This window comes from Pezoporus wallicus, unplaced genomic scaffold, assembly GCF_028554395.1.
Source record: "Pezoporus wallicus isolate ANWC-B61680 ecotype Strahan unplaced genomic scaffold, APGP_CSIRO_Pwel_v1 contig_2767, whole genome shotgun sequence".
In the NCBI taxonomy this organism is placed as follows: Eukaryota; Metazoa; Chordata; class Aves; order Psittaciformes; family Psittacidae; genus Pezoporus; species Pezoporus wallicus.
In genome coordinates this window covers 201251-226496 of record NW_026636753.1, presented here as the reverse complement: position 1 = coordinate 226496, position 25246 = coordinate 201251, and the positions used below count along the sequence as shown (strand labels likewise).

At 51.7% G+C, this 25246-nt stretch overlaps 1 protein-coding gene across 2 annotated transcripts; it reads right to left on the bottom strand.

Moving 5' to 3' along the window:
- Positions 1-1433: 1433 nt before the first annotated feature.
- LOC130595017 (E3 ubiquitin-protein ligase ZNRF1-like) lies at positions 1434-23422 on the bottom strand. 2 transcript variants are annotated; one of them, XM_057401363.1, is made up of 5 exons: positions 22577-23422; positions 3224-3319; positions 2584-2689; positions 2388-2478; positions 1434-1752 (listed from the first exon to the last, which is right to left on the bottom strand). In XM_057401363.1, the coding sequence occupies exons 1-4, from the start codon at positions 23004-23006 to the stop codon at positions 2421-2423; spliced, it is 690 nt and encodes a 229-aa protein (XP_057257346.1). In that variant the 5' UTR covers positions 23007-23422; the 3' UTR covers positions 1434-1752; positions 2388-2420. The 2 variants fall into 2 exon arrangements, with proteins under 2 accessions (XP_057257346.1, XP_057257345.1); XM_057401362.1 differs by lacking the exon at positions 1434-1752 and adding an exon at positions 1900-1997.
- Between the last annotated feature and the right edge of the window lie 1824 nt (positions 23423-25246).

The window sequence follows — 25246 nt, the reverse complement described above, 5'->3', positions numbered from 1 at the left end:
GGTGCTCAGGGACAAGAGATGGGGAGCCAGGAGTGTTCTCGCATGAAGGACAGATCTGGGGGGCCATGACATGGCTCTGGGGTGAGTGATGGTGTCCACTATCTGGGATGGGGAACCAGGTGTGTCCTGAAGCAAAGGATTCATGCCCAGGACCAGGGATTGGGGGACCTTGGTGTCACCAGGGTGAGGGTTCCCAGAGCCTAGGACTGGGTCCTGGGGGGTGTCTCATGGATGTGGATGAGTGTTGGTGGTGGGGGAAGACCTGCACCAGGGAGCACAGCGTGGGGCTGGACAAGTGGGTGCTGCTGCTGGAGGAGCTGGGGCAAGAGGGGCTGGATACCCTGCAGCATCAAGGATGCACTGGACCCCCACAACCTCATGAGCCCCAGAAAGGTGCTCTGAGGGTGGCACCAGCACCAGGCTGGCACCCCTTGTGTTCCCCCAAATCCCCCATCCCCACCCCTGTGGGTCAGAGACCCTCAATAAACCCCTTTGCACCTGCAGCCTCCGTGCACTGTGATGTCTTTTGGGGGGACGGGACACCCCAACCTGTCCCCAGGGTTTCCCTGCCCCAAGCAGTGCATACCCTCAGGGTGGGGGAATTGGTGGGGTCCCACTTTAGCCCATTCCCCAGAGCTGTGGGGTTGAGAGCTTTCCAGGCTGTGTTTGCCATCCCCACACCAAGGTAGCTATGGAGAAAGGGGCACCAGCACCCTCTGCTTCACCAAGAAAGCCACTGAAATAAAATAACAGTGACTATTTATTGAACATTGTTTTAATACCATATCAAAACACCTTGACTAATGAAGCCCCCCCCCCCAAGCTCTGAACTCTTTGAAGGTTTTGGGTTTTTTTCTCCTATTTTTTAATATATAAATACAGAAAAGTTTCCTGCAGGGGCACAGCCACCAGCAGGGTAGGCCTCGCCAGCAAAAACATACCCACCGTGCCTGAGGGATCACTGTCAGGAACTGACTCCATCTTGGCACCTCTGGCAAAGCCACTGCCATGGCTGGGGTGGCCAGGGAGAGGCCATTGGGGACCTTCCCCATCCCCTCCTCAAAAGGGTTCAACTCCAAGGAGATGGCAAGGAAGGAGTTTTGGCAAGAGGAGCCCAGCAAGGGGTGACAGAGGGGCAGTGGGATGCTGCGGCTCTCCAGTCTCTGAGTGGTTATAGCTGAGTTAAAGTGACCAGTCTGTAAACATCACTGGGGCAGGAAAGCTCAAATCGAAGAATGCGACAGTCAACACAAAGCTTCAGTTGTGGTTGGTGGTTTTTTTTTTACCATTTTTTTTTCTTCTTTTTTTTTTTTTTGTTACTCATTGTCAACACTTGATAGACAGACCCCTGCGGCTCAGCAGAGGGGAGCAGTGTCCCCGTTCCCAGCATGGGGCAGAGTTCCCCAGTTCCCCATCTCAAGCTGCTGGGCCTGGGGTGGAGATCTCCAAAGGGGAGACGAGAAAGAGGAGAAAATTCCTGTTGAGTCAGTGCAAAACCACCGAGCAGAGCCCATGGGCAGGTCCAGGTGGGGGTTACCGATGAGGAATGCCATGTGTTCTGGTTGGCCAGCTGTTTTACCCCAACAGTTCCCCCTTTTGTTTTGGAGTGAAAAGCCAAACATCATGGCAGGGTTTTGGCAGAGGGTGTCCCTGGGGCCTCACTGGCAGGAAGAGCTCTCCTGGTGACCAGCAACTGTGGAGGGGAGAGTGGGTTGCTCCACTGGTCTCACACTTGTCTTCTCCTGGATGGTTCTTTATTTTAAATTGTTTAAATAATAATAATAATAATAATAATAAAACAGAAAAAGGGCAAAAATACAATAAAATCCAACAAACCAAATTAAAATATTATAATAATAACAAATTTAAAAAATCGCTGTTGTCCCAAGTGGGTTCAAGTTTTATTTCTGTCTTCTTGAGGAATTAAAGTCAGCCCAAAACTCCAGGAGGGGCAGGGGGGATGGGGAGAGGAGGTACAGCAGGTATAGCAAGGTGCCCTGAAAAGGCAGAGAGAGATGATCCCAGGTGAGGAGCAGGACAAGAGGTAACAGCCTCAAGCTGTGCCAGGGGAGGTTTAGATTGGATATTAGGAACAATTTCTTCACCGAGAGGGTGATCAGATATTGAAACAGGCTGCCCAGGGCAGTGGTGGAATCACCACCCCTGGAAGTGTTAAAAAAACATGTAGATGAAGCCTGCAGTGATATGGTTTATCAGTGGTCTTGGCAGTCCTGGGGTAATGGTTCGACTTGATGATCTTAAAGGTCTTTTCCAACCTAGTTAATTCTATGATTCTAGGAGCCACAGCCAGCTCATTTCACCCTCCCAGCCCAGGATTTAAACCCAGCACAGGAAAATCTCATTTGTCCAGCCCACCGCAGGCTCACCTTAGAGAGAAATCAGCAAGCACGCCCAGTAGGTCAATTGGAAGGATGCTCCGGGCAAGACCTGTTCACTTCAAACCATGAGTCTATACAGCTGCAGAGAGGAAAGTGTGTCACCACCATGCTGCTGAACCTCAGGATGTCCCCAACTGTCCCCCTGCCACCCACCTGGCTGTGTCCCCTGGTCCCTATGCAGTACCTTTTGTGATAGATGCAGAGGCAGGGCAGCCTGGCTATCGTATCCCCCTGCAGCAGCTCCTCCAGGCAGATCACACACTCACCAGAGTCCTTGGTCAGCACGTCATCTGGGAGGAGAGGGCAACGGTGAGATGTGGTCCACTGTGGAGGCATTCCCATTCCCGGGATGGAGGGAAGCCCATGGCCACCTCTGTGGAGGCAGCCGGGATGGGGCTGGCTTCCAAAAAGGCACCACTGAGTAGGCGGTGAGCATCAAGAGGATGGGAGATGCAGGAGCAGTGCTCAGCCTAGTAAGCTTCACTGCCAGCAAGGGGAGGAAAGCAATGACCCTTCTGAGGGGCAACCCAGGAGGACACATGTCCTCTACCCCAGGCAGGACACCCGGACAGGACAGATCCCTCTGGCACAGCACACTGCAACACAGGGAGTGGGCTGTCCCCCAAAGGTGCAAGCAGCGGGGTTGAGCCATGTCAGGAGAGCAGAGCTGAGCAAGGACTGTGAGCTGCACCATCCCACTGGAGCACAGCCCTTCGGCAAGCCCATCCAAACGGCCTGCTCATGCAGCCTGCGGTGTCTCCAGCCTGCCTGGAGCCATCCCAAGCCAGCAGGACACTGTGTCCCTTGCAGAACCTGGCTCTTACCATTGTAGGAGAGGCGAGGTTTGCTCAGACACATGATAAAGTGCATTTCCATCTCATCAGAAGCCACTGATTTGGAGCAAATGGGGCACTTGAAACCTGGAGGGAGAGTGGAAAGAGCCCTTAGTGAGGGAAACAGAAGAGTCTATGCCATATCCCAGCAGCAGGCAGCCCCTCACCTGCTGCCTGCACGGTGGCACAGACCCCATGCAGTGCCCACTGGGCACCTGGTCATCCTGTGCTGGCTGCCAGCAGTGCCAGCATGGGAGATAGCCACCTGAGAGGGGATAGCTGCCTGAGCCGGCGTGCTGGTCATCCCCATGCCTGCTGTGCAGAGGGCACGGGGAGCATGCCAAGGCAGAGCACAGTGGTCACCAGCTGCTGCCAGGCCTCAAAGGGCAAGAGCAGCCAGGGCACACAGGACCCGCAGCTGGCAAGGGCAGGGGCACATCTCTGTGCCTGGATGGTGATGTCCCTGCTGCCACAGCAAGCCAGGAAAGCTGCAAGGAAGGAGGGTTTGCTGTAGGGCTGCAGCAGAGAACTGGCAGGCCAGAGCCATGAGCCCACATTGCTGCTTTCTACAGCTTTTGGCAGGAGTGAGGTGGGTGCTTAGCCCTCCAATGCCAGCCACCAGCTCCAGGAGCAGGGGACCCTGCAGGCTAGTGTCCCAGCTTGATTTTGGCACTGCCTGGCAACTCAGATTCTTGGATGAAGCTGGCCAGATCTGCTCTGCATCCTTGCTTGGGCATGAAGATGGAGCCCATCTGGTGCCAGGGTATCCCACCAGTGCCACCACAAGCTCGAGCCATACAGACTGCCATGGCATCATCCCCAGTGCCACCAAGCCAGGCTGCCCCAAACCCAGGCTTACTAAACCCCAAACTCTTAGAGAGTAAAACTCCAACCAGTCCTGCAGGTCACCCACCCAGGACTCTTGTTGTCCCACTGTGGCTAACTCAAGGCCACACAGTTTATCACTGCCCAGTGCAGTGGGGCTCAAGCTGCCGCAGCTAAACACATGCATGCCACCATGGGTTTGCACCAGAATATCTATCAACTCCCTGCCTGCAGAGAGGGTAATTTAAGGACCTGACTTCTAAAAGCAGATCAGATTTGACTGCAGTGAAGCTTAAGAGCTTTCTTCATATATATGCAAAGGCTTCTCAGGAAAGTAGAGGAATGTACACAAATTATCTAAGGATGAATCAGGTTCTTGTTTACTACCACATGGACATGGCAAGTGCATATTTTTTGCTTCTTGGAAAGGAGAAAGTGTGGGTGGCTTTAAGGGTAGGCAGGTCAGACCTCTGCCATGCAAACAGTCAAGATAATCTGTATTTATCATTGCTACTAATGAGAGAGCAGTTACTTCCCAGCTCCTAGGACAGGGATGCCAACTCCTGCCCCTCTGGAGGGTGGTTATTCCCAGGGAGGGCACAGCAAGGATGAGCATCATGGATAGCAGGAGACTGGCTCTAAAGGGACCTGCTAAAACAGGGAGACCCTCTGGCAGGGTGTCACTGCAGGGACACATCCCTGCCACAGGGTCTCTGATGCGAGTCCAGCCTTGTTTGCACCAAGGCCTAGATGAAAGGGCAACACCAGCAGCTGGAGCCTCATGGGCAGCAGCCCCGACTTGCCTTCTCTCCAGCCTAATTTTACTCCTGACTGATTTATACCTTGTGGCAGCAGTGCCCATTAGCTGAAATAGTTGGGTGCTATTTTTCCTTCTCCCAAGTGTTTATCCACCTGGTGTATTTATAGAGCAGGCTCAGATAGCCTCCCAGCCTGCCTCCTGCAAGATCCAACTAGCCTCCCCTTGCAAGACACCTTTCCTGTCACTCAGCTCCCCTGGCAGCCTGCCTGTCTCCAGCTGAATCTATCCTGGTTGAAGGAGGATGGTCTCCCAGCACCAGGGAAGCTCTGGGGACTGGTTTCCAGTGGCAAGCCCCTGGCACAGGGTGGCTGCAAAGGGCTCCCTTTGGGAAAGGTGTTCCAACTGCCAGATTGGTGTCAGGATAAGGCATTTGCAGAGGTGAGGTACCATCCCCCGTGCACAAGGGAAGACCTCATTTTCTCTGTGTGTCCCCCCTCTTTTCTGTGCCAACGTGTTATTTTAAATGGCTGCACCAGATCTACCAGCTTCAGCAGCATCCAAAGGGATCCAGTGAGATGTGCAACCAGGGCAAAGGGAGAGGGTCCTGAATGAGACCACCCAGCCCAGGGCATGAAGCAGCAGGAGCCAGGGAAAGTGCAGGACCCTTTACAGGTTCTGGTGAGCGCTGTTGCCATGTCTCCAGGCCTCTTTGCTAGCTGGGGTAGCTTTAGCACAGTTATAAATAGCCAGCATGAACACCTATCATGCTCCTCAGTGCTCCCAGAGCAGCTGGCACGGGAACAGGGACCTCCAGTGCCACCATACCCCTGTGATAAGGATGTGGGGACATTGTGCAGATGCAGAGGCCCAGGCTCAAACCCCACCACATGTGTGATGTGCTCCAGGCACAGATGCTAGCTGCTGCATGGGTCTGGGGGCTGAGCCAAGTGCACACACTTTCCTGGATCTGCATTTCACAGGACAGAGCAGCGGGGTGAAAATGCAATTCCATAAATTCCTGGGTCCAAGCAGGAGTGAGGAGCCAGCGTGGAAAGACCCCTGGGGCAGGGGGCACCCTGCACCCCAGCTGTCAGCACAAATACTTGGCATTGCAAAAGTAACTGCCTGCATCCCCCTCCATGGCAGGCACTGGAGCCTGGGAAAGGGGAGGCAGGGAAGGGGGTTTGACTCCTTCACCCCTTCTCTGGGTGACCTTTGGGGGAATGTTGTGGATGGAAAACCCACTGAGGCCAGGGGACACCCAACAGTGGAGCCCAGCACCACGGAGCATACCTCTGTGGCTCAGGCAGGTGCTGGGGCCCAGAGCTGGTCCTGCAGATGAAAGAGCTACTCCCCCCATGGCCGGCCCTCCTCCAGGCTATGGGATTTTCCACATTCCCCAAAATCCACGTTAATTTATTCTGCCTAAGATGCCAGTCCAAGCAATGAAGATTACATTTTGACAGCTGCTCATGGAAAATTCTGCTCTCTCCCTCCTCCTCAAGCCCTTTTCACCCTCCTCTCACATGCATGAAAAAAAAAAAAAAGACAAAGGGCCCAGCTACTTCTCCTCGCCTGTGCCTCCCACATCCATGGGGAGGCTTAGGGATGCTCCAGGGAAAGGCCATGGACCCTTCCTCCTTCCCAAGGCACCCTGGGCAGCTGGTGATGCTCCTGCCTGCAGCACATTAAACCTGAAGCTGGCAATGTCACCACATGTCACAGAGATGTGCAGGCAGGCACCAGCTCTCACCAGGAGCAAGTGAGGAAGAAGATGGGAAACAGGCTGGCCCAGAAAGGCAGGTTCAGATCCAGACCTGGACTCATATCCTGCACAAGACTTCAAGAAAGCCAAGAGCTTCCCAGGGCTTTGAGAGACAGGTTAGCAGGTAATCTCATCTCTCTGATGGCTTGGTCTAGAAGCTGAGAGCAAGCAGCACTGGTGCTTTCCAGGGGCTACTACCCTCTGAATATTTTTAGGAAGGTTACATGGTTAATTTTAGAGAGCTGGGTGAAGCAGAGCTGGGAACCTCTGAAAACCTCCAGCAGGTCCTATGCAAGCTGAAAAAGCCCTGCAGTTAATTCTCACAGTGGCAAAAGCACTGCCACACAGGCTGCCAGAGCTTTGGTGGTGGTGGTAGGGTCAAGACACCTTTCCAACCCACCTGTAAACATCTCAAACACAGCTGGGACAGGAAATTCCCATCACTTGTGCCTACAAGTAATGCCCACAGCAACCTGTGCATCTTAGAGAAGCCACACTACATCCTGCAAGTGGAAGTGGCTGCTCCCCTTGGGGATGGGTAGGATGGTATCCATGGGAACTGCAAACACATCCCTGACCACAGGAAAAGGTACATGACATGTCCACATTCAATCACCAAACCCTCTGCTAGCTTGGTGTGCCTCCAGCAATGGGAAGAAAATGCTGGTGAGGGATGATGTACCCTGAAGGCAGGGGGAAGCAGCAGCCCAAGCACAAGCAACCCACCACGTACAGAGTAGCACTCACCAAAGTCATAGCCAGTTGCCCAGGACCCTGCTACCACAGTGGGATAAACCAGAAGTCCTGCGCATAGTAGCATCCCCAGAATATGCCTACCTCAGGAGGGGTCCCTCCCTCCATGCCACCACCCCATGGGACAACCTGATCACCAGGGGACTCAGGGATAAGCCCCAGGCTGCCTGATGTCCACTTAAGCTGCACAGCACATCTCCATGCGTCCAGAGGGCATCCTGGGCCCCTGGCCAAGGGAGATAGCTTACACCAAGTCAGAATGTGCCCGAGCACAAGAAGAAGACGGGGAATATTTAGTCCAAGCATGCAACTAAAGTACAGTCTTGGTGTCTCCTCCTTGCTGAGCAAACCCAGAGCATCCCAACTCCTTCTGCAGCTTCCCTGACCTCACCAGCTGAACTGGCATCAGGTGGAAGCTGGAAGAGATGAATCACCTTTAAAATAATATACTAGTGATCGAAAAGGACAGAAAGACCCCACCTATGTGTCCAGTTGGTCAATCTGAAGCACAGAAGTACGAGGGGTTAGGTGAAGTGAAGGGACTCTGAGTCCTCCCCTTCCTTTACCCCTCATGAGCTCCAGCACAGCCCCAAGAGGGATCATGGAGTTGTCCTCCTCACCAGCCAAGTGAAGGAAACCTGCAGAGCCAAGATATTCAGACCTGACTTTTCCTGGAAAATGAATTCACTCCACATTTTTCTAGTGACCCCAGCTGCAGCAGAGTACATTTTTCACATCGGGGCCAGTCTGGACTGGTCCAAGGGCAGCTGCATGAACTCTCAGGCATTTAATTTGTTCAAAGGCTTCTTGTGGCTCAGGGCCCCATTTGAAATCATTCTTCTTCCGGGTCACATGATAGTGAGGGCATACAATCGAACTGTAATTTGGAGTGTGAATTCTCCAGAAACCCCACAACACCTAAGAAAGCTTGTGTTTCTTTCTTGTTAGTTGGTGGAGACATTGCTGTTATCTTGTTCATCACATCTGTGGGGATCTGGCGACGTCCATCTTGCCATTTTATTCCCCAAAATTGAATCTCCTGTGCAGGTCCCTTGACCTTACTCCATTTTATGGCAAAACCAGCTTTCAGCAGGATTTGGATTATTTACCTCCCTTTCTCAAAGACTTCTTCCACTGCATTACCCCACATGATAATGTCATCAATGTATTGCAGGTGTTCTGGAGCATACCCCTGTTCCAGGGTAGTCTGGACCAGTCCATGGCAAATGGTAGGGCTGTGTTTCCACCCCTGGGGCAGTCGGTTCCAAGTGTACTGGATGCCCTTCCAAGTAAAAGTGAACTGTGGCCTGCATTGCGCTGCCAAAGGAATTGAGAAAAATGCATTGGCAATATCAGTCGTGGCATACCACTTGGCTGCCTTTGACTTCAGTTCATACTGAAGTTCTAGCATGTTCGGTATGGCAGCACTCAAGGACACCATCCTGACTTCATTCAGGCCATGATAGTCTACTGTTAGTCTCCACCCCCCGTTAGACTTTCGCACTGGCCATATGGGGCTATTAAAGGGTGAGCAGGTCCTGCTGATAACTCCTTGGCTCTCCAGTCTATGGATCAGCTGATGGATGGGAATCAGGGAGCCTCGGTTGGTGCAATATTGCCGCCGGTGCACTGCTGTGGTCGTGATTGGCACTTGTTGTTCTTCAACTTTCAGCAACCCTACAACAGAAGGATCCTCTGAGAGACCAGGCAAGGTGGACAGCTGCTCAATTTCCTCTGTCTCCAAAGCCCAATACCAAAAGCCCACTGGTACCCTTTTGGGTCTTTGAAGTACCCTCTCCTGAGGTAGTCTATGCCAAGGATGCATGGAGCCTCTGGACCAGTCACAATGGGGTGCTTTTGCCATTTCCGCCCAGTCAGGCTGATTTCAGCCTCCAGTACAGTCAACTCCTGGGATCCTCCTGTCACTCCAGAAATACAGATTGGTTCCACTCCTTGATAGCTTAATGGCATTAGGGTACACTATGCACTGGTATCTACTAGAGCCTTATACTTCTGTGGGACTGATGTGCCAGGCCATCTGATCCACACAGTCCAGGATATCCGATTGCCCCCTAACTCACCCTGGCTGGAGGCAGGGCCCCTCTAATAGTCATCACAAGATTGTTCACTTAAGTCTTGTAGACAGGGATTAGTCTTCTTTATCACAGGAACTGAAGTAAAATCAGCTCTTCCACTCCATCTGGGAACCTGCTCACCAGAGACTGAAGCTACAGCTTTCATGGAATAATCATCACAATCAGTAGGCAGGTCTCAAAGGTATTCAAAGGCCAATCAAAACCTTCAAAACTCTCAAACGATGCTATAAATACTCTGGTAGGGGAGCTGGGGGTGTAAGGGAATGTCTCCTTCATAGGTTGACCACGGAGGAGAAAACAAAAGAAGTGTAATTGCTAAAAACTTCCATTGTATACCTCCCAAGTGTAGAGGTGATGGTCACACTGGGAGCGCAAGTCAGACCAGTTTCATGATCAATGAGTCTATTGTATTACAAGTCATTACCATAAAGTACAGTGAAACAAGAACCTTAGACCAGGCCCCCCAGCCGATAAACACTAACACAGCAAATACTGGCTGTAAGTAAGGTACAACGTGCTGAAACTGTGAGATCAAGAGCAACAAATTTGAGAACCAATAAATCAGCATTGTGAGGAGTGACTATTAATCCGAAAAAATGAATGCTTATCACAAATATGATTAGACACACTCTGTTCAGATCTTACGTTACCTCAACACTTTGGGCCCTGCTTTTGGTGCCACAAAGAACTGTCGTGGTTTAAACTCAGCCAGTAACTAAGAACCACGCAGTCGCTCACTCACTCCCCCCCCTCCTCCCCCTGCTCCCAGAGGGATTGGGAAGAGAACTGAAAGAATGTAACTCCCATGGGTTGAAATAAGAACAGTCCAGTAACTAAGGTATAACACAAAACCACTACTGTTACCACCAATAATAATAATGGTAAGGGAAATAATAAGGGGAGAGAATACAACTGGTCACCACCCACCAACCGATACCCAGCCCAACCCCGGCAGTAATCTAGCCCTTTCAGGTAACTGCCCCCAGTTTATATACGGGCATGACATGCTGTAGTATGGAATATCTCTTTGGCTAGTTGCTGGTGACCTGAAGACATCTAGTTGGTGGGCTCTAAAAGTATTACATAGCAGGCAACAACATACAACTGAGTTCATTGGCTGTTTTCCCCTAAAATCAAACCCCCTTGAGGTATACATCAGACTTCCCCATCTTCCCACATTACCCACCAAATATATCTGGGTCCCTGAGCAAAAGCAATCCCATGAGTGGGTTTGCCTTTACCTGAAGCAGGAATAACCCAGACTGTCTTCCCTAGCAAATTCTTTATGTGCACCACAAAAACTTTGTCCCCCTCTACAGTATGTAAAATTTCCGACTAGGCTGGACCAGCCCTGTTGGCAGATCCCCTCATGTTGACCAACCAGGCGGCCATGATGTACTGTGGTATGGAATACCTCTTTGGCTAGTTTGGGTCAGGTGCCCTGTCTCTGCTTCCTCCCAGCTTCCTCTCCTCCCTGGCAGAGCTTGAGACTCAGAAAGTCCTTGATCAGACTAAACATTTGAGCAGTAACAAAAACATCAGTGTTATCAGCGCTGTTCCCACGCTGAAAGTCAAAAACACAGCACTGCACCAGCTACTAAGGAGGAGAAAAATGACTGCTACTGCTGAACCCAGTACAGCACATTACTGCACACTCAACTGAAAAAATACCTTCTGTTTCAGTTCTGCAAGATTCAGCACAATAAAAGCGTTATTTGTGTCATGTGCAATGTATTTTACATTTATTCCCAGCTGATGATGAGCAGTCAGGGCCCATCAGCCATGCCTTCTGCCTCTGCCTTCCCTTGCATCCCGTTGCTGGGAGAACCCTGCAGCCAGGGAGCCTCAGGGTGAAGCTGGCTGCAGGGCCCCATGGAAAGAGAGAAAAGACTGCAGCCTTGTGCTACATGTTCCATCACCAGACCTCACCAGAGAAGAAGAAATGGGTTAGTTGAACGAAATTAAGTATAGTAGAGAAGCAGTAAAACTAAGCTCAGTTGTCCCATGAAGTCCTGCTCTCCTGTAGTGAGAGCCACTGCTGCCAGCCTACACTTCCATGTGCTGTGAGTTGGAGAGGTCTGCAACCAGATAGACACCAAGCAAAGCAAAATGTCCTGAGAAGCAGCAGTTTCCAAGCCCTGCCAAATTCCCCAATGGGAACCTTCAGGATACTACTGTCACCACCCCTGTGTGGAACTGTCCCTCAGGAAAGGTTGAGCTGTTCCCAGGTCTTCACTGGCACGACCCTCTAAATGAAGCATGGGGGAAACCACAGCCAAAGTACCTCCTAAGAGGCATCCAGTTTTGAAAAACTGATGGCATTGCCACAGCATGGACGCTTTCTGCTGTCGGAGTGTGGGTTGGTTTTTGTTCTGAGGAGTTAAAAAGAGGAAGAAAGGAGTGTGCATGTGTGAATAAAAAGTGAGAAAGTTACCATAGAATAGTTAGGGTTGGAAAAGACCTTAAGATCATCTAGTTCCAGCCCCCCTGGCATGTGCAAGGACACCCCACATTAACCATGTCACCCAAGGCCTCGTCCAACCTGGCCTTGAACACCGCCAGGGATGGAGCATTCACAACTTCTCTGGGCAACCCATTCCAGTGCCTCAATACTCTTACAGTAAAGAACTTCTTCCTTATATTCAATCTAAATCTCCCCTGTTTAAGTTTGAACCCATTACCCCTTGTCCTATCACTACAGTCCCTAATGAAGAGTCCATCTCCAGCATCCCTATAGGCCCCCTTCAGATACTGGAAGGCTGCTATGAGGTCTCCATGCAGCCTTCTCTTCTCCAGGCCGAGCAGCCCCAACTTTCTCAGCCTGTCTTCATATGGGAGGGGCTCCAGCCTCCTGATCATCCTCGTGGCCCTCTTCTGGACTTGTTCCAACAGTTCCATGTCCTTTTTATGTTGAGGACACCAGAAATGCACACAATACTCCAAGTGAGGTCTCACGAGAGCAGAGTAGAGGGGCAGGGCCGCCTCCTTTGACCAGCTAGTCACACTCCTTTTGATGCAGCCCAGGATACGGTTGGCTTTCTGGGCTGCAAGCACATGCTGCTGGCTCATTTTCTTCTTCATTTTCTCATCAATCAACACCCCCAAGTCCTTCTCTGCAGGGGGGCTGCTCTGAATCTCTTCTCTGCCCAACCTGTAGCTGTGCCTGGGATTGCTCTGACCCAGGTGTACGACCTTGAACTTTTTCCAGTCGTCAGGAACTTCACCTGACTACCATGATTTTTCAAATATGATGGCCAGTGGCTTAGCAACTTCATTTGCCAGCTCCTTCAGGACCCGTGGGTGGATTTCATCAGGTCCCATGGACTTGTGCACATTCAGGTTCTTAAGATGATCTCGAACCAGATCCTCTTCCACAGTGGGCCTAAGGTCTTCATTCTCACAGTCCCTGCATCTGCCTTCCAAGAATTGTGTGGTGTGGTTAGAACATTTGCCAGTGAAGACTGAGGCAAAGAAGTCATTCAGAACCTCAGCCTTCTCCAAATCCAGGGTAGCCAGTTCTCCTGATAGCTTCCGGAGGGGGCCTGTGTTGTTCCTAGTCTGTCTTTTATTCACTACGTACTGATTCGTAGAAAAAACTCTAAGAAGTCGTCTACAAGGTTTAAGTTGACAAGAAGTTATTCTTTATTGCGGCGCTGGGAGACGTGGGGGATAGTTCCTCCAAGCGTGTCTCTCTGAGCACCAAAGAGTGATTATATAGGCATCAAATATACATATTCATTACATTGCATACATATTGTCGTGGTTTAAGCCCAGCCGTAACTCAGAACCATGCAGCCGCTCTCTCACTCCCCCCCTGCTCCCGGAGGGATGGGGAGGAGAATCAAAAGAATGTAACTCCCATGGGTTGAGATAAGAACAATCCAGTAACTAAGGCATAACACAAAACCACTACTGCTACCACCATTAATAATAATAAGGGAAATAACAAGGGAAGAGAATACAACCACTCACCACCCACCAACCGATACCCAGCCCAATCCAAGCAGCGGTCTGTCCGCTCCACGTAACTCCCCCCAGTTTGGGCATGACATGCTGTGGTATGGAATACCTCTTTGGCTAGTTTGGGTCAGGTGTCCTGTCTCTGCTTCCTCCCAGCTTCCTCTCCTCCCTGGCAGAGCATGAGACTCAGAAAGTCCTTGGTCAGACTAAGCATTTGAACAGTAACTAAAAACATCAGTGTTATCAGCGCTGTTCCCACCCTGAAAGTCAAAAACACAGCACTGCACCAGCTACTAAGAAGGAGAAAAATGACTGCTACTGCTGAACCCAGGACAGTATCATCTTCTGAGAGCATCACCCACCATGGAAATGATGCTCTACCTGCCTCTGAGAAATGCAGCTGGTGATTTTTTCTTGCAATGGGGCCAGGAGGCAGCCCACAGTCACACCAAGAACCTGTCACACGAAGGACTATGCTCTGTCTGTCAACAAAGCACTTGCTACCTATTCTACAGGTAAGGAGCATCTCCCTCCTATAGCCCAGTCTATGCTACAGAATCAGATCCTCCAGACCTGGATGAGAAAGGCAACCTCACCCTGCCTGCCAGTCCTACTTTACTGCAGAAATACACCCCCGGTTGCTGGGAACAGGCTTCATAAGGAAGTGTAGCCCAAAGCTAATTTTAGCATCCCAGAGAAAAGCAAAGTTAAGCAGAGGGATCCCAGGCAACAGCCCAGCAAAGGCATTAACACTTTAGACTCCTGACATGGGGCTGCAGGGCTTGAATTTACTGAGTTTCTAGCTCATTCAGGGCTCCTGCTAGTCACAAAACCAGCCTGAGGCCATCTCATAGCACACAAGAGCAGCAAGGATGTCCTGGCACTAAATTCCCTACCTCTCGAGGGAGTCTCCGGGTTTCAAATTCACTGCCGAAAGAGAAGAGGTATCCTGTAGACACCTGGGAATTTCCAAAGGGTTTGCCTATGCACCTGCTTCTTCCTTCCTGACTACTGCACAAAGGAGGAAGCCCAACCACAAGCCCTGCTGCAGGCAGCAGCAGCATCTGCAAGATGCACAGAGCCAACAGGGCAATGGGGGCGGTGGGGGGTGTCCTGGGAGTCCAAATGAAGGATCACAGGGGATCTTCCAGCAGCAAAGTGGGATGTGGAGACTTGGAAAGCAGAGCTGAAAGGGAGAGTTGGAATGCTTTGGCTGGGAGGGAGCAGTGAGGAAATGTCATGTGGGGACCAGGTGTGAGTCACTCCTAAGCCATCGTTGGGAGGCATCCACGGAGTCCCTGCTGTGGGCTCCAGCTGCTGCCAAGCTGCCAGAGGAACTCCTGCTTTCCAGAAGGCTCAAGTGCAAAAGACTGACCTAAGCTACTCCCAAACACAACCAGATCTGAGGATGTGGGGTGACACAGCAGCTCCCTAGCTCTCTCCCTCCTGAACCCTGGGTTTTTCCAAAGCAAAACACTCATGCCTTGATACTGCCAAGGCTCCATCATGCCTCAGCTTCAGCTCATCTCGGTGGGGAGGATGAAAGGACACTCTGGAGAGACACGATGACATGCCCCGGCTTTGTGATGCTGGCAGAGGGAGCAGAGCACAGCACTGATCTCACCCATGTACCCCCTCCTGCCAGGAAACAATCCCATCCAGCTTCTGAGACACCTCCTCCCTGGGCAGCAAGACTCCCAGCCCCTGGGGTGTGTGGGAAGCACAAGGCACTGCTTTTCAGGGTAGAGAAAGGGCAACTTTTAAGTAGCAGGCAGCAAACAGAGACAAAATGCACACAGAGCTACAGCCACAGGCAGCACATGGCTGGGAAACACCTGTGGCCAATTAACACTGTTTTTTTCTGCAGAAAGACATCATTGGGAAAAAGCCCTAGGCAGGAGCACACTGCAAAGCAAACCCTAACCTCAGCTGCCCCTGGCATGGTAGGAAGAGATGCATGGCAAAGAGCATCTCCCTGCTCCACAGGAGGGTCTGGAATTGCTAAGGGATGCCCAGTGAATGCTCCCAGCTACCAGGACAGCAGGGAGGGAAAAGGTGGGGTGCAGACCTGCAGGATGATCAAGCACCTCTGCTGTGCATGGTACAGGAGGGGAGGGATGCTCAACAGCACCAAACTGCCCAGCCAGTCAGCATGAGCTCCCCTTCTCCAGCCATAGACGTACACCCATGCCAGATCCTGCTAGCAAGGAAAGGTGGGCTGCACACCATGCCACAGGCAGGAACAACCCTGCCTGGCTGTCCCATCTCCTCTGCTCCTGCTTCCCCCCTTCGCTTCAACACATGCCACCCTCAAACACAGGAAGGGCTGAGCTGTCCCATAGCCAGCGGCTGTTGGGAGCAGGAAGGAAACAGTGGGGCTGCAGATGACAAAAATCCCAGCTGTGGGATTTCAAGCCCTCTCTTCTCCAGGAGAAAGAAAAACCACCAATGCAACACCCAGGGGAGCACAGTGTACCCCCACTTCCAAAGCTGGGCAGGGCCGTGGGAAGCAGAGTTCCCCATGAAATACTCACCCAGAACCAGCCACAAGGGTGCTGTCTGCTTCATATAGTAAGCAAAAAGAAGTCAAAGGTGTCTACAACCACCCTTGGAAAGGTAAGATCCAGGCAAACAGCAGACTTAAAGGGCTATGAAATCAACACTGCAATAAATAAGCAGATGGACAACAGCTCAAAGCAGCAAGATCTGGGTAGGGATAACCTGGAAGGCCAAGGCAGCTCAGGCAGGGTGGTCAGCCTCACCCCATCCTGCTCAAGAACTTAACAGACATCAGGCCGCAAAACTGACCTCAGTCCACACTGACTCGACCTCCCTGCGGACAGTAATTTGAGCCATCAACTCTCCCCCTTCATTTTCCCCAGCCACCGATGTACAGGCCTTGGATGAATGGATGGATTGAAAGGTGAATCCAATTTCCCTGCAGCACTGTTGATGAAATGCAGTTCCATCACTATGTAGGGAAAGCTCCCAAATGGATTACTGCAATTACCCTGGCTGCAGGAGGAACTGTGGGTTTTCCATCGCTGGTGACAAAGACTACTCCAAAAAATCCAGTCCCCAAACACCCACCACACCAAGCTGCAATGCAGAGTAGTGCCCCCAACACTACCACTGAGCTACTGAGCCACAATCAGAGAAACCATGGAGAAAGTCAACGGGAGAATGAATCCAGCTGCCTTTTGAGGCAGCAACAGGCAGAGAGGCACAGAGGATGTGGAAACTCCTTAAAGCCAGCAGCCCCAGAAAATAAAATGCTGGGCAAGGTGTGGAGACAGTGTTCTCACAGGAGAATGGATAATTGGTACATGAACTCTGAATAATCCCGAAAGATACAGCAAGGCCATGAGAGGCTTGAGGAAGCTTAAGCAAGCAAGATAAGAAGAAGCTGGAATTCACTGAGTTACGAGAACTGTGGACTGTTAGCAAGCTTTCGAGGTCAAGTTCTCAAACCTGTGCTTAACCAATTATATGTTAGTCACTAAGGGTCTTCAAGACATGTATCCAATCATAATATACCAAATCACTGTAAGTACATGTAAGAAATAGTATATAAGGAGTTAAGGCTTTGCAATAAATGGCTTTTGTCTGATCACATTGGTCTCTGACTGAGTCCATATATTTTCTGCGGCAACTGGCGCCCAATGTGGGGCACCCCCCTATTTTTCATATCGAAACTGAAGGAATTAAAGTGCGTGGCACCGAAGAAAGTGGAAAACGCGGAGCCGCAGGGACATCGGCTGGGTTCGATCCAGCAGGACCAGGATCAGGAGGTAGATGCCTCAGAATGGAGCCTTGTGAGCCCAGAAGACACTGCGCAGTGCAAATAAGGTAACACCCAACGGGTCTGGAAGAGGATTAGGATGGGGAATCAATTAAGTAAAGAAGAAATGGTCATCCTTAAGCTTTTCCAGCATATCCTCTCGGCGAGAGGGATAGAGTATGACAATAATCTGTCAAAGACTATTGCTCTGGAGTAAAGAAAAAGAGCTGATCCAGGGGGTTAATGAAGCCTTTGAGCTTGGGACTTGGGAAAAAAATCACTAAGGAAGAAGCCGCTGTTTTATGGATGTTTTCAGTCCTTAAGGTGAAGGGAGTAACCTTTAAAGAGACAGACTTATATTTAATGTTGAAATGGTTGATGATGCATTATTCAGAGATTGATAAGTCTACCATATTTGAGGTCGCTTTGTGGAATGGGGCAGGAGTTAAATTGTGGGATGCAGTTACAAAAGGCAATGACACTGTGAAAAATTTGTTAGTCATTTGGAGATCTATTTTAGAGACGTTAAAGTCAAAAAATGAGATCGTGGAGCCCAGTTGTCGTTCCCCTACCCCCTCCCCCCCCCAACCTCTGCCAGTTGCCGCCACAGCTGTGAAGACTGAGGACAGAGATGAAGACAATCTTTTTGATTCAGGCCCTATTGACCCCGAGAAGGAGCCTGTGCATGTTCATCAGACTGCTGTTGCTGCTCCTGAGGTTCTGATGCCTGATAATTCTGATGCTGACCTGGATGGTCCTTTTGACCTGGAGCCTATTCATCTGGAAAAGGAGCCTAATTTATATCCCCCAGATCCTCATATTAAATGCACAGCTGTAAAGGGAGAAGTGAGACCAGTGGTGGATGCAGACGTATTATGTGCTTTCCTGGTGGTGTATGTGCTGGATCAAGACCCACGGTGGGAAGGTCTCTCGTATGCTCTTATCAGGGGTATCAGGCAGACTGTGACGGACCGTGGACTTGGAACCCCATATACAACTCATTTGATAGAGTCTCTCTGTGATGCTCATGTACTAGAAGTTGGTAAATATAAGTATGTCCATGTTTCTATCAACCCTTGGAGACCTTTATAGACATTGCTGGCCACTTCTTCCAACACAGGCTGGCCACCTGTGTCGGAATGAGTGTGCATTTTGGTCAGTATAAAAGCCCAAGCCTCATGCGATGTGGGGGAGGCAGATACTTTCCAACCCTAGCCATTCTATGATTCTATGATCCACAGGCCTGGCAATGCTGTGGGTGCCCAACCCAGCTGCCAGGCAATCACTAGAGCCAAACCCTCAAAAAAACAGCTTGAGGACAGCCTCCTTCGGAAATTTCCACTGGCAAAAATAGATTTATAATGGCAAGTTCCTGCAGACCTTGGGGTGCACTTCCCCTGGCCTAGCACCCATAAGGGGCGAGGGAAGCACATACAATTTCTACATGTTGAAAAGTTGGTGTCAGGAAAGTCAGGGCTTAAAGTGGACTCACTGACTAGCCAGCTAGAATTAAGGCTTCTGGTTCTGGTGGAGACTGCAATGGCAGGACTAGCCCAGGAGTGAGGATTGCCAAATGAGAAAAGGCTCAGGATTGAAGCTGGCAGAGAACAACAAGGGTTCACCACAGACATGCCTCTCCCCAGCCAGGCAGAAACCAGGGCGGCCCAGCACAGGTATTTACACAGACTTTCAGCTCATCCTCCAACAAGTGATCCCTATTTCACATCCCTTACTCCAGAAGCAGATTAAAGAGCACTTCCAGCTCGTTTCCCTCTCTAAAGCTGCCTGGAGGAGGACCCAACCCAACAGCCTGGCTGCCATCTCTGCACCAGCCACCCTTTGATCTTCCCCAGGTGGGGTCCTCCTGCTCCAGGAAAGGTGCTGCTGAGAAAGTAGCAGCTGCTTTGGCAAAGGAGACCTCCTGACCTTGCTGCTGCCAGCATCCAGGACAAACAGCCTGTTTTGTCAGCGCATGGAAAGCTTACAACATTCTTGACAGCACAGCACACAAGGATGAGCTAGGCATTTCCCTGGGCTAGCCAGCATATGAGGAGATATGGATTTATTAGAGCTTCAAACACTCGAGGGCTTTGGGTGATGAGGGGGAATTCCGGATAAACTTTAAGCTATTTACAGCTTCTGCAAACTCCCTGAGATCCTCTGATGAAGATGAGTAGCATGAGTGATACCAAGAGAACCATACAAAGCTGGAGGCATGCAGCATTAAACCACATCTCCTTTTAATCCCTTCTTCCTGATAGCCTTGGCTTTGCTGAGAAGTCCTAATGGTCATGAAGCTACAGAGACAGGGTCAAGCACTACAAGCTAACTCCAAAGTTGCAAAAGCTGTTTTGTCATCTTCCACCTGCATAAGCAGGAAGCGGATCTCAAACCCTGGGCAGAAAGGGAAATCCCAGAGCAGCTTCAGGTGGTGCTGGAGCAGTTACATTGCTTGTGTGGATCCAGACACGCCTTGGAAAATCCCCATCAGGAAGCAGGATCCACTTACCCAAGGATGTGCTGTTGCCTTAGAGAGAGGGACAAGCTTCACCACAAAGGTCAGAGCCCCCTCACCCACACCATTTGAAAGACATTTAAACTTTGCCATTCCTAAGAGCAGTAGCTTTCCTTCCCTCACCCTGGAAGGGCAAAGGCCATCAGTACACAACTGCTCCTGCTGTCCCTGCACCCCAGCAGCTGTGGCAGAGCCTGGAGGATTCAGCAGTGGGCTCTTCTTGCTGACTGTCATGACACACAGCTCCCTACAGTGATGCTGCAGCACATGCTGGCCCTGGGGACCACTTCACAACCTCCCCCTGCACAGGCTTCCCAGCACTTGTCTCTCCCTCTCTGGGCATGCCTGGCTCTTCTGCAAGCCTTCAACTGCAGAGGGGGGAAAGGAGTCAAGACCAGCCAAGGAAAAGATCTCAAGCCCACCCCATCTCACTCCTCAGGGTCCCTGCTGATAGGCTCAGCATCGCAGATAGAGGGAGCAGCAAGGTGCCAAGCCTATCTGCATGCTCCTGTTATCACAGACATGCTGCTGCAACAGCAGCATTTTATCACTGCTGTTAAGCCAGGGCTCCTTGCTGTCCCACTGGGGTCCCCACAGAGCCCAAGCTGCACTTTGAGGCTCCTGGCTCTACCCCCAAACCCAAGTACTCCTGGAAGAGCAAGCCTATGTGCACAACCTTCCCCACTGGCACTGTCCAAGTCTCCAACCTGTGCAGAGGCAGGAGGAAAGGGGCAGGCAGGGCAAGGATCCACTCTACAGACCTGTTAGTCACAGAGTTTGGGGGGGGGGTCCTCTATTGAGGCAGTACAGCAATTCAGGCAGACCCCAGGGATCCCCAGGCACACATCCTGCTGAGTGGGTTCAGTGTGTTGGTGATCTCCCTCATTCCCACCCTTGAGTCATATTTCAAAAGGAGCAGGGACAGTCAGGCACAGCAATGTCAAAACTCCTCTCCATTTACTGGAGCACTGATGCTTCAGCACTTTCCAGTGGCTAATGGAGTGGCTCAACACCATGAAAGGAGCAGGTTGATGAGGAGACAAGGGGGAAGAAAAAAGTAACTCCTGCCTACCCTGCTATAGGTTAACCAGCTGCTATGGTTTTCGGGATGGTTTTTAAGCATCCTCTGCTCCTTTTACTATTAGTTAGCAATGAGGAAGAACCACCACCAAGAGAGGCTTCAGCACGGACTGAACTGCTCTCACTGCTGCTTCAGCACAGCTCAAACATTCTCAGAGGGCCTCAAAAGAGGCAGCAGAGAAACTCAGTTCCTGCAGCACTTCCCACAGCTCATGCTGCAATCTTCCAAGGCATTGGCTTTAACTTAGCAGCACTGCACTAACTCACTCGAGCTATCAGAAAAAGCTTACTCCATTTTGCAGCTAGTTTATTTTTATGAGCAGGTCTTTGCCTCTCAGCATTGCAGCTTGAGAACTATCATTTAATGTAACTGATACTCTCAAAAGGACTACCTCTACATGCAGATTAGCTCCAGGGTGTTTCTGTAACAAAACCCTCCTCCCTCCAGCACCAGGCACAGCAGAAGGCCCCATGGCACTCGTTCATACAGAGGCTTGTGAAATACCTGGAATGATGCTGTACCTTAGTTTCTTTCTGTGTTTAAAACCCAGAGCAGCAGCACAGCCTGCACAAGGTCACGGAGCAAGAAAGTTTGCAGAAGCACTTGTTTTCACACGCCAGCCAGCACTCTCCATCTGCCAGAAAGGACTGCAAGAACCCGGCTTATCCAGATCAATAGGAAGAGGGCCCAGGGTGTTCTACCATTGAGGATGTAATGCAAGACACAGAGCTTTCATCTAACTGAGAAGAGCAGCCTCTGGAGACTGGGTAATGGGGAAAAATCCCAAGATGAAAGGAGGAAAATGGGCCCCCACATGCCTCATTTTGCACTTTGTTCTTGTCCACTGGTTCAGTTTCAACTGATGAAGCATTGTCCCAAGTGGTATTATGAAATTCCCAGATCATGTCATGCAAAGAGAACGTACAGTGTTTGCAAAGGGGATGGGTAGGAGAAAAATCCCAGACTATTCCAGGAAACACAAGGAGACATCCCTGAAATTACTTCCCTTGTATCAAGGAGGGAAAGGGAGGACCTCCCATCTTGCTCCCTGTACCCAGCCAAAACTAGGTCAGTGACACAACCCTACTCACAGCCAGAGCTCCTTCTCCAGACACCAGGACCCACAGAAGGGTCCAGCCCGGAGGGTGAAGATGGGGACAACCTTACAATTCCCTTGACCTGACATGTTTCCTGCAAGCTCCCCAGCCCCACTAAAGAGGCAGGCAGTTCCTCCTCTGCTTCCTCCACAGCACCACAACAGTGCCAGCTGGCTTCAATGAGAAAACCCACTTCAGCCTCACCCTGGCCCTTTATCAGATGAAAATAAAGGGGGGGGGGGGAATCCCACACCTTACTTTCAAAGGCTTCCTCTACCCCTTTCCCAGCTTCTAAGGTGTGGGAACCACTACACCTGACTGGCACTCCCCAAACACCTTCAGAAGCAGCATGATGAGCTCAGCCTGGTCTTCAAAACCCAGTGCTCAAGCTACAGCACCCTCAGACCACTTTCCCCCAGGGCAAAGTGGGGAGGATGTGTGTAGGATATCCACTGCTTCACATCCCAGAGCCAAGCCACCTCCCTTCCAGAAAGCTTCCTCCCTCGACCTTGACACAGACACCATCCCCAGCACCAGGGAGAGGATGAAGGTCCTTCCTTCAGGCTTAGCACAAGGGGCGTTGACCAGCCGGCCAAAACGGAGCAGCCCCTCTCCCATCCTGGTCCCAGGCGAACTATGCCCACTGCCACACCCGGGCACCCATTGAAGGAAAGGAAGCCGTAGGGAACGCTCCGGGGAGCCAGCACTCACCACTGTGCGAGCTGAACCACCGCGGTGCGATGTGGAGGGGCAGCGCGTCGGCCAGCGAGGCCCTGGCGCCCAGGTACAGCATCCCGTCTCTATGGTGACCGCCTCCCGTTTCCTGGTAACCGTTGCCATGGGCGTACGTGGAGTCGGAGACCGGACCGCCGCCGCCGCCCGGAGCCCGCCCGGCTTCCCCTGCCGCAGCCGCGTACAACCCGAAGGGGACGGCGCCGGCCGCTGCGGGGTCCATGCCCATACCAGCCACCGAGCTGACTGAGCGGCTGCGCAGCCCCATGGCGCCGCCGCCGGCCGCCCGGTAATGGCCGAAGGGGGACGCCCCCCCCCCACCTCCCGGCGGCGGCACGGCACTGTCATCCGTCGACACCCCCGGGAAGGGGCCTCGCGAACGGGCCGCCGTGCTCTGCTTACCCCCCATATGGGCACCGCAGGGCCGGAGGAAGGCGAGCGACAGCCCCCCCGTGAGGAACGGGGCCGCGCCGCCCCCGGGAAACGAGAAAGGGCAGAAGGAAGCAGGGGAGGCACGGGCAACTACGGGCGAAAACCCATCCTCGCCCCAGACATCCTCCCCGCGCCGAGCCCGCAGGGGCGAGGGCGCTCCGAGGCCGCCGCCGCCGCCGTCACTCCCGGAAAGGACCGCCGAGGGCTCCGGGCCCCCGTAGATGAAGGGGAAACCGAGACGGCGAGGGAAGTGAGATGTGTGTGGACGCCAGCCGGGTCGCTCCACCCGCCTCGCTCCTGCCCGGGGCGCGGCCAAGCAGCCGGGCGACAATCAGCTGCTGCCCATGTGGCAGCGCGGGCGCAGGGCCCCGCTCCGCTAGGTACGGCCTCGCTGCTAACGGCCAACAACCACCTTGGTGCTCGACGTCGCACCGGAGACAATAGAGACCGGTAATACGCATGCTCCCGCCTCCTTCCCCGGCCCACCGCCTTTAACCCCTACGCTGCTGCCAGCCACTGCCATCTGGGTCTGCGCTCGCCGCTGAGGCCACGCGGGTCATAGAGACACCGCGCTCCGGGTGGGCGTTGCCCCGCGGAGCACAGCCCTCGACCCCGCTCACCCCGTGGGCCTGCAGCGGGGCCGTAACCACGCGAAAGTCGCTGCAACTAGGCGCTCAGAGGAAGTCGGGCCGCACTAGAGCCACCCACATCGTAAGGACCCACCAAGTGCACCGGGACTGGGGATGTGTGGGGAGTGAGCGCAATAGGACTACATTTCCCGTCATCCCCCGCGCGGCGCACAGTTGTACGCAGGCGCACTGCCGCTAGCCCCGCCTGTATTGGGGCGGCCCAAGATGGTGGCATGCTGGAGCAGCGAGAATGTGGTGGTGAAATTTTGAGATGCCCAGGTTGGGGGAGCTGTTGTAGCTGGCGGTTGCTGCCCTGCCCTGCCCTGCCCTGCCCTCCCCTCGCCCCTGCCCCTGCCCCTCGGGGCCTTTCGCCAGCTGTAGTGAAGCACGAAATCAGACTACAGCTGTGAAATACAAGCTCACTCCTCTAATAGAGATAACAGGGTTTTATTGAGGGACAAAGTCAATAAAGCAAAAGCAACAGCGCTGGACGCATGGCCATAGCCAGAGGTGCACTGATTAGCATTTGTTATAGGTTTATATACTTTCACTATTGCATTAGCCATATACATATTCATATTCCCACATATAGGTGGGGAATATTATAACTAGCTCCAGGAACTTATTATCACGATTCTCCTCCTCTTGGCGCCTGCGCACTGCTCTCTGGTGACTGTGGGCAGGGGTCTTGAGGATAAAGTAAGCAGTCTTCCTCATGTGAGCAGGGGTCTTCAAGATGAAGTAAGCAGTCTTCCTCATGGTGTACTTTTCACCTTTGGCACAGTTGGATGCCCCAGTAATCACAAAACTAGCTGAAACCAGCCATATCTGTAATTCTTCTGATAGCTGGCAAAGATTTAGAACAGTGTGACCTTCCTGCAAAATTTCTTGCAGGATGGGCAGACAAGGAGTATCCCAAGCTAGCAGATGTTTGGGAGGCACTGTCTCTAAACTAACTGATAAATAGAAGGATGGTGTGAAGTAATTCATTCATGTTTAGTGGGGCCACTAAATTCCACAGACTTACAACACAAACATTGTTCTTTATCTTCAACCTAAGTTAGGCTAAAAATACTTTAACCCTATGTATTCCAGGCACCAGCTTTTCTTATATCAAGCCCCTCTCCCCTTTTCTTTTACCTTTACAAATTCTTTTGCTGTGTGACTCCATTTTGCTCAAGAGTTCTGGCCATTTTCAACTTGTTGTCTAATCTTTTGTCTTTAGCTAGCTTTGCAAACTCATAGTTATCTCCACATAGCAACACCTATGATTTGCGAAAGCCAATACATTTATGCGTTTATCACACAACTCAAAGAGAGTTATAAAGCAGGTATGTTTATTACGGCGCCGGGTGGAAGGGGGATTGCTCCTCCTAACTTGCACAGATGCCCCAAATTGGGGAATATTACCTCCCCAGGAAGAGAGCCAGAGTTTCCTCAAAGTATCCCACAAGGGAATTTGAAACCAGTCATATAAGCTCACTCTTAACCTTTTGTCTCCCTGTATTCGCTAGTTATTACCTATATATTGCTACATAGTACTCTTCTTGAGAGTCAGTTTGGTGTCACCTGGCATAGATATAACAGT